The sequence below is a fragment of the Olea europaea genome, chromosome 3 (genome assembly GCF_002742605.1).
Source record: "Olea europaea var. sylvestris chromosome 3, O_europaea_v1, whole genome shotgun sequence".
NCBI classification, from domain to species: domain Eukaryota; kingdom Viridiplantae; phylum Streptophyta; class Magnoliopsida; order Lamiales; family Oleaceae; genus Olea; species Olea europaea.
The window spans coordinates 20,969,481-20,979,451 of record NC_036239.1 but is presented as its reverse complement, the minus strand read 5'-3'; the positions used below and the strand labels follow the sequence as shown (position 1 = coordinate 20,979,451).

At 37.7% G+C, this 9,971-nt stretch overlaps 1 protein-coding gene across 2 annotated transcripts; it reads right to left on the bottom strand.

Annotated features, from left to right (window-relative positions):
• Positions 1-6: 6 nt before the first annotated feature.
• On the bottom strand, positions 7-3,468 carry LOC111389672. 2 transcript variants are annotated; one of them, XM_023014612.1, is made up of 3 exons: positions 2,994-3,467; positions 1,119-1,196; positions 7-992 (listed from the first exon to the last, which is right to left on the bottom strand). In XM_023014612.1, the coding sequence occupies exons 1-3, from the start codon at positions 3,420-3,422 to the stop codon at positions 846-848; spliced, it is 654 nt and encodes a 217-aa protein (XP_022870380.1). In that variant the 5' UTR covers positions 3,423-3,467; the 3' UTR covers positions 7-845. The 2 variants fall into 2 exon arrangements, with proteins under 2 accessions (XP_022870380.1, XP_022870386.1); XM_023014618.1 differs by having other exon boundaries at positions 862-952; positions 2,994-3,468.
• Between the last annotated feature and the right edge of the window lie 6,503 nt (positions 3,469-9,971).

Here is a 9,971-nt window from a genome sequence, read left to right as displayed (position 1 = left end):
GGAGGGTGATGCATAACCAAATTAAAGAATTTAAAGCATTTCTTTAATAGAAATTTTCTCTTTTACAATTGCATGACTAAGTATGCAATAAAGAAACATATAAATACATGACTACTTCTATTTTATTTGTACATTTGAAAATATAAACAATTAGCCGCTCCCAAGCACAAAAATCCCCATGCATTCAAGCGTAAAAGAAACTTAAACTTTTGTACCAAGTTAACTTCATAACTGAAAAGTTCAGAATAAAAGAAATATATGATTTTGCTGTCTTGAAATTTAGTGATATAATTGTAACCGGATGAGCCAAATAATCATTTAGGAAATAAATATTGTCCTCATCTAGAACCTTGATAATTTGGATGTTTTCTTTATTTCTCTAGGTTATGTTTACTTTCTCATATTTAATTAGCCAAGCTACAGTTGATGGGATACAAATCGTAAGGGATAGAACCTGATCTAAGATAGTTCAATTTATACAACAAGGCCAAGGCACTATTTTCTTTCATCTCCTCTTGGCCATCTACTCATATTTTACTTCTATTTTTTTTAGTTTTGGTTGGGGGGGAAGAAGTAATTGTAAGTTGGGGAGGTTTATTTACCAGTACTGCACAATCAAACACGTCAAGCATAACAATCTTGACGAAATTCTGAATCAAACTAGAAATGTGTTGTTACCAAGTTCAGCCATCTATTTGCAGCATTTTACATGTGACAAATCATGGATTATGAACTGTCAATATAATTCTGACTATGCTGGTGTTTGCGTTTCCAAACTCTTCTCATCTCGAGCTCAAAGGAATACATGGAAGAATCATAAAATTAGATGTTGGATGGCACTCAACTTACAAAATACCAAGTCTTCCAGAATCCATGGCAAGGAAAAGGTGGCCGTGAAAAAAGTCATAGCGATTCAATGAAACATTCAGCCCTACACTGGGACCCCTCTGAACTATAATTTCAAATAAAAACTTTAGGTACGAATTCAACTCCTACAAAAATGAGAATTACATGCTACATTATTAAGAAACTCAGAAAAATAAATAACGTAATTAAAAAAGATCCTAATCTTAAGAAAATTACAATACAGTGAATTCTATCATTACTATAATGCATACCTCATTTATGAAGTGTCTCCCATAAGGGGTTCTAGTAAGCTCACATCGATCTTCCTTCGTTCCTTCCACATCAGGAACCTGCATTATTCATATCGGCTTTCTCCTTATGAAAGTATATGTGGATCCATCATAATTGATAGCACCAATGTCACATACATAGACTTGATACCACACCAAGTGCTATATACTCAAAATATGTTATTGGCAATGTTAACAACGCTTGCACAAATGTTAGATTATGGCCTTATGGGTCATGAATCATCAATGCGAGCTGAGCTGACGTGACCTGACCCGCAACTTATAAGAATGCGGTGGGGGGCCTAGTTTGAATTCAAATTCAAACTAAAACCTCCCATAACCACTACAACCGTTTTCCCAAGTAGGGATGGATGTTGGGTGGATCGGTTGGGGTATTTCAAGAACTAGAACCACCATTAAACCTTTGGGTATATTGTAAATGGAATCATTAGGTTTCATGTAATTTTTGGAACCAAACTAGAACAGTCAATTATCTAGGGGTAGCAATGGACCGAATCGAGCCGGCTCGGCTCCTTAACCCACGAGCTCGGGAACCTCCCATAACCACTACAACCGTTTTCCCAAGTAGGGATGGATGTTGGGTGGATCGGTTGGGGTATTTCAAGAACTAGAACCACCATTAAACCTTTGGGTATATTGTAAATGGAATCATTAGGTTTCATGTAATTTTTGGAACCAAACTAGAACAGTCAATTATCTAGGGGTAGCAATGGACCGAATCGAGCCGGCTCGGCTCGTTAACCCACGAGCTCGGGCTCGGCTCGTTGCTTGTGAGCGAGCTCGTGGGCGGGGTCGAGCCGAGCCCACGAGCGGCTCGCGAGCTCGTGAAATTTTTTATTTATTTATTATTTTTTTTGCAAAATTTTCAATTTTTATTGATAAAATTTCAATTTTTTCCATTTTTTTGGACGAGCCGCTCGTCGAGCTCGACGAGCCGAGCGGGCTCGGCTCGTTGGAATCGACCCCCCACTTTGCTCGAGCTTGGGCTCGTCAAATGATGAGCCTGAGCAACCCATGAGCCGAGCTTTGACGAGACGAGCCCGAGCAGCCCACGAGCCGAGCTTTAACGAGCCGAGCCGGCTCGACCCATTTGACATCCCTGCTATTATCCAGCTCGGGTTGGATTCTACCGTATATAAAAAATAAAAAATAAAAAAAACCATAACCAGCAAAAATAAAGTAAGCAATTTTTTACATTAGTTCATTCAACTAGTTATATTTTTTAACCAAAAACGTAAAGAAAGAGAAATTATGTACGGACTCCCCATAGGTTTCCTAAAATCTCAATTCCAGTTTTCTACGAAGAAAACCAATGGCATTTAAACTAATGTCTTTGTTGAAAATTTACACAATATGTGAAAGTAAAAAAAATAAAAATTGACAATTCAGTTCCAAATCGGGTTTCTGTCCGGGTATCTCAAGAATCGGAATCACCAATTTAACTTCAGGTATTTTGTATATGGAACCACACGGTTCTATGTAACTTTTGGATCCGAATTGGAACCCGCTGTTCTGGTTCATGAGGTTCAGTTCAAGTTAAAATGCCCACCCCTCCAGTTTTCCTAAGGGGAAATATGGCTGAAAATAAGTAAATTAGTATATGAAATTGCACCAAAATAGAGAGAAGGGTATACAGATACCATTTGGGTAGAAATCTTGCAAAATTAGGCACTTAGGTTTCTTGTAATACTTTTAATTTTTTGTATGCTAAATAATCTTTTAATAACATATATACGAAACAGAAGAGCCCAAAATGTTCACCTTTGCATTTATGCACCGCACATAATCCAAAACTGGGGCAGTATAAAAAAAATGGAAGGAGGGTGGAAACCTTACTGGGATAATGGTTGGATCAAGAGCAATATGGATAGCCCCAGGATCACCACCAGAGTCAACGGCGAGCCGAGCGAGCTCCATTACTGGAGCCGGAGGCCACCAAATCAGCTCATCGTCGTCTCTCTTGTTCCGATCGTTCAGCAATCGCCGGGCCGAAGAAGACTCCGGCCTGAGCCGTTGAGTGGGACTAAAGGGCACGAGGAACTTGAAGCGGGACCGCAATTCTCGGGCCACCTGGGAGTTGACGGAACGGGCCTGTTGGTGTGAACCCAGAAGGGAGAGCAAATCCGAGACTGTTGCTTTGGGTTTGGGCTTTGGTTTGAAGAAGGGGAGAGAAGTGGCGAAGGTAGTGGTGGCGAAGGAGGCGGCGCCGGCGAGAGAGATGGAAAAAAGGACAGCGAATTTGAGAGGGAGTGATGAGCCCATCATTGGATTGCTTACCAGTCTCCCTCCTTATTTGTCCATAACATATGGGCATTTGACGCTTTTGACTTAATTAAGGTCTAAAAATTATTTGATTAATTGGATTTTGTATAAATCTTTATTATTCATTCATAATTTACATAGTATTTGGTCATTTTGATTGATATGTTCAATCATCACATTTATCTTTCTCAGTTATCTCAATTTTCTTAATTATCTACAATATTGTGAATAATTTTTTTAAAAGAGGCTGACATTATGATTAAGGTGCCCATTAAAAAATTCTTACAATATTCGTTCAATCAAGCCATCAAATCCTTCATAAGTTCGACACAAAAATCAATAGAAGTCTGACTGACTAGGTGGTTGAGTCGTGAAAACGCTTATTTCTTCCATATTTTGGACTTTAATTCCGTGGAACAATATGTTACTGCAATAACTAGATTTACCATTCTACCTAAGGAGGTTATGTCTTGTACCTGAAACAATTTTTGAATTTAAGACCAGCAAATCAACATTGTTTTATTTTTGGACGGTGCTGTGCACAAAGCACCGTTCACAGTCCCCTGACATGAGGAGGCCCCATACTAATGCTAGAGGGGACTGTACCTTGTACGGTCCGACATGGACCGCACAAGGAGAAAAGCACTTTATTTTTTCCAATGAAATATTTCATTCCCAACAAGCAATTAATTCAAAGTGGTAACCCTCAAAAACATTCAAATACAGGCTATCACTATCTCTGCTTCCGTCGGACCATACCAAGGGGGAAAACCCTTTATTTTTTCCAATGAGACATTTCATTCCCAACAAGCAATTAATTCGAAGTGGTAACCCTCAAAAAGATTCAAATACATGCTATCACTTTATTTGCTTCACATTGTGGAACTACAGCTGCTACCACAAATGTAGTAGCCGAGAAAAAATAAAATGGAATTATGCTAATATTTTGTGATGATCTAGTACCACGAGCCTAACCCATTTTAGAAATGACCTATGAAAGCTCAACCCATGTAAGAATACGAAACCCCGAGTCATAAGTTAATTCAAAGTCAAGCAATTTAAGAGATTAAGTTTAAGTAAAATTGATTACAAAGATTTAATGAATAATTGGGTTGCCCCAATGGTCATCTACATAGTATTTCATATAGGCAACTCAGGTTCAAATCACCATGTAGTACCTGTGATAGGTGAAGCACTTGTTACAATGCGTACACAAATTAAGATGGATGGTACCGAACAGCAACGAGAGAATATCTTTCATAATAAATGCTATATCAACAACAAAGTTTAGTATGATTATAGATAGAGAGAGTTTACCAATGTAGCTAGTACCACCTGTTAGAGAAATTGGGCTTGTCTATGTTAAAACCTCCTATACCTTATAGGCTATAGCTGTTTAATGAATGTGGAGATGTCACCCCCGGGGGCATAACCCAGTGGTGCAAAGGACAAGAGTGAGGCAGTCTCGGCCTTACTGTAATCCAATGTTTGTAGAATTTTATATGTCAAGCCGATATTTGTAGAATTTTATATGTTGCATAAAGTAAGCTGCACTAGGTAGAGCCGTCGTATTCCCAGCTTCTGCCTTGACTTCAAAATTTTCTAACTCAGTCGTTACTTGGAATTTTGGGATGAAACCAATTGGGTTTGATAGTCTCATGGATTAGCTACTGATTAAATTTGAAGGTGGAATTTTACATGTCATTTTAAGTGATCTACACCAGTTTACCTTTCAACCGGGTCGCTGCTGGTTTTTGAAAAATATTTTAAGACCTCATTTGATGCCGATGGAAGCTAATTTTTTACTATGTCATATTATAAGGAGTTTGCTACTTCACATTAAAATTTGATGAAGTTTTGAGATCGATAGCTATACAAACAAATTTATTGACACTTACCCTACGAGATAAAAAATGAAAACAGCTTTGTTTAGTTAGTGTTAGCAGAATTTTGGGAAATTTGTTAGTGATTTAAAGTTTTGCTATCTCCAAAGAAATTCAAATTCTGCCTCGTTTTCAAAAATTCATAACTCCTTCATTACTTGATATTTTTATACAAAACTAGAGGCATTGGATAGTCTCATAAGTTAGCTATTAAATAAACTTGGAATCATGTCAATCCGATGTCGGTAGAAAATTATATGTTGCATAAAGTAAATTACACTGGGTCGAGTCGTCATATTCCCAACTTCTGCCTTGACTTCAAAATTTCCTAACTCGACCTTTACTTGGAATTTTTGGATGAAACCAATTGGATTTGATATTCTCATGGATTAGTTACTGAATAAATTTGAAATCATGTGGTTTTGAAGTCGGTGGAATTTTATATTCCATTTTAAATGAACTGCACCGGTTACCCTTCAACTGGGTCGCTGGTGAGTTTTGAAAAATATTTTAATACCCCATATGACGTCGACGGAAGCTAGTTTTTGACTATGTCATATTATAAGGAGTTTACTACCTTACATTAAAATTTGATGAAATTTCAAGGTCGATAACTATGAAAACAAATTTATCTTGACAATTACTGTTTGAGACAAAAAAACTGGAACAACAACATTACTTTTTAAGTTTTGCCAAAATTTCACGTTAATAGTCGTTACATGCATGGAACCCATTCTAAAAATATTTTTTTGAAATTGTTTTCTTTTAGAATTGAATTATTGTTTAAATAAAAAAAATTCTTTAATTAAATTCTAAAATTTAATCTTTATACACTCTACTAAAAATATATTGAAATAACTTTACGGCTAAGGTACAATGGTGGAGTGACGTTTCTGTCCATGCGGGTCGGGACGTTACAGCGTGGTATCAGAGCACGAGTTTAGTCGATTCTGTAGACTTAGTGTATTTTATTTATGAGATGAAAAAAAATGAAACATTTAAGGTACTCCATGGCATCTTGCGTCTATCAGTTGACCTCATCCGACGAACCTAAGGTATGGAATATTGAATTATTGTTTAAATAAAAAAAATTCTTTAATTAAATTCTAAAATTTAATCTTTATACACTCTACTAAAAATATATTGAACTAACTTTACGGCTAAGGTACAATGGTGGAGTGACGTTTCTGTCCATGCGGGTCGGGACGTTACAGCGTGGTATCAGAGCACGAGTTTAGTCGATTCTGTAGACTTAGTGTATTTTATTTATGAGATGAAAAAAATGAAACATTTAAGGTACTCTATGGCATCTTGCGTCTATCAGTTGACCTCATCCGACGAACCTAAGGTATGGAAGAAAATATTATGTTCCACATTATTTTTTCGAGCATGATTTTTTTAATCATATAAACTTGAATCTATGAAAAATGCTTATGATATTTTGAATGAAATATGCTATGTACATTATATTTTGTTTAAATCTACGTGAAGAGATGATGATTGGCCATCATATTAGAACCTCAAGAGCATAATGTATAAGTTGATATCACTAATGAAGATAACACATAATTGGACACTTATGTGATAGACATGGTTAAAACTTATCAGACCGCTAGAAAGGCCACAATTTATATAGCAGTGTTGAACCGTAGGGCCATCATCCAGTCCTATGAGAACTATGTGACTGACCCGTCTCGTCCACTTGTTGAACACGTACATGATATCTACGAGAGATGTATGGCAGTTGTAGATGCGGGACTGGAAATCACGCATATCGAGGCTGTGAATAGCCTTATACATTCACTCCTACCTCAATGAGAAAACACAGGAGTCATTGTTAGGGATGAGATGTTAGAGGGTAACCATCCAGAGAACCCAAATACGATTGAGTTTGGTATATTGTCAAACATTTCTAGACAGATGGAGTGAGAGTTTAGAACCCCAACCGGAGATAGTAATTGAGCCCAATAATGAGGTTGAGCCTGAGCTCGAGCCCGAACCTCAGTTTGAATCAGACCCAGAGGAAGATCTCGAATGGGAGCATGAGGATGACTTTGGGTTGGACTTAGAGAATGATCATGAGCATGAACCTGAACCACAGGTTGAGATGGACCTAGAGTCAGGGCCTGAGACAGAAGACTCCTCCGAAGATGAGACTCCATCGAAGAAAATTCGCAAGATTCATAGGGATTAGAAATTTAGATTTCCATTTCCTTGTGATATCTTTTCCTTTAAGTTTTTGAAAATAAAAAAATTGTCGACCTATTGTATGTCCCGATTGCAATGAGTACTATTAATAAAGGAAAATTATGATCAATTTGAGGACTACCTTATTTTTTTTAAGTATACTGGTTTTGGCAAACGAAGTTAATGTGAGATATTATATCTTATCTCTAGAAAAATGTCTCGAGCAAACCAGAACAACTTGATAGGGGATCTCCTGCAAGCGGTTCAAGATCTTGGCAGGTTGAATCAAAATCCCGCTCCACCTACACCACCAGTTCCTATTACTCTTCCGACTCACGCCTCGATAGTTGAGTTATTTCGAAGGCATAAGCCCCCTACCTTCGATAGAGCATCTGGTCCACTAGTAATTGAGGAATGACTTCGTAAGCTAGAACGAATTTTTCGGCTCATAGAATGCACTGATGCCCAAAGGGTTCAATGTGCGGAGTTTATGTTTAACGGTGATACAAGTCACTGGTGGGATTCGATGTCCCGAATTAGGACTCGGGAGCAGCAATTGGCAATAACTTGGGAACAATTCAAGGAGGAAGTGATGGACAAATATTTTCCTCAATCTCTAAGGGATTCCAAGGAGAATGAATTCCTTCAACTCAAGCAGGGTAATATGTCCCTAACGGATTACGAGTGGAAGTTTGATCAACTCGCAAGGTATGCTCCACATCTGGTTGACACGGAAATTAAGAAAACTCGAAGGTTCGAGCAAGGGTTAAACTCAGACCTAAGTATGATCCTTATGTCACATCGCTTTACGTCATATCGTGAGATGCTGGAACGAGCTCACGCTATCTAGTATCAAAAGGCTAATGCAGAGCAACATCGTCAATTGTACAACCAGCACGATAAAGGGCAAATTGGAAAGAGAAAGTGGAATGGTCAAGACAAAGGAAAGGGCAAATGGAAAAATAAGAAAGTTAATATCGGATCTAGTGCCAGTAAGGCCATGGTAGCTGCAGTAGCGCCATGCCCTAAGTGTGGTAAGCCTCATCATGGTAAATGTTTGTATGGAAAGAATGCCTGTTTTCGGTGTGGCAAATCAGGACATATTGCTAGGGATTGTCCACATTTGCTCAGAGGAAGGATGTTAACAATGATTAGAACAAGAAGAAGAAAGCATGAGTTTTTACATTGACTCAAAAAGATGCAGAGGGGAACTCAAACGTAATAACAGGTATTTTACTGGTAACCAATACACCTGCTTATATACTGTTTGATTCAGGAGTTACTCACTCTTTTATATCAACGTCTTTCATTGCTAAATCTAGTATTACTTGTAATAAGTCAAAGAGTACACTAGAAGTCAGCCTCCCCTCAGGCAGGACATTGAACACAGACAAGTTAGCTAAGTCAGTGAAATTCGATATTGAGGGAAAAATCTTAGAAGCTAATTTGTATATGATAGATATAAAGGACTTTGATGTGATTTTGGGCATGGATTGGTTATGATGTAATTATGCGACCATTCGTTGTAGAGAAATGCAAGTGTCTTCTCAAATATCAGGAGAAGAACAATTTTCTTTCCTCGGAATAAAGACCAAACCTCATCTCCAACTGGTTTCGGCCTTACAAGCCGAGAAAATGTTGAGAAAAGAAACATCTCAAGGATTTCTAGTTAATATCTTTGGAGAAAAACTGGCAAAGACAAAGATTGAGGATGTACCAGTGGTACAAGAATTTATAGATGTGTTTCCAGAAGATCTACTGGGTGTTCCACCAGATAGACAAGTGGAATTCACAATAGATCTGGTTTCCGGAGCGGCGCCAGTATCTAAAGCCCCATACAAAATGGCCCCAAAGGAACTTCAGGAGTTGAAAATTCAGTTACAAGAATTGTTAGACCTTGGTTTTATTCAACCAAGTGTATCACCATAGGGCGCACCAGTATTGTTTGTAAAGAAGAAATATGGAAGTATGAGGATGTGTATCGACTATTGGGGGTTGAACCGTTTGACCATCAAGAATAGGTATCATCTCCCTAGAATTGAGGATTTGTTTGATCAATTAAAAAGGGCTAAGGCATTTTCTAAGATTGATCAGATATCATCAATTGAAGGTTAAGGCAGATGATATACCTAAGACAGCTTTCAGAACTCGTTATGGACATTACGAGTTCACAGTTATGCCATTCGGATTGACAAATGCTTCGGCAGTGTTAAAGGATCTGATGAATCGAGTATTTCATCAGTATTTGGATCAATTTGTTATAGTTTTCATTGATGACATTTTGATATACTCCAAGAGTAAAGATCAACATGAGGAACATCTTAGAATAGCGTTAGAGATACTACGCAAGGAAAAGTTATACACCAAATTCAAAAAGTGCGAATTTTGACTTGAACGAGTTGGATTTCTTGATCATATAGTAACTGCCCAAGGAATTGAAGTGGACCCAATAAAGGTGGAAGCAGTAACTAATTGGAAGACA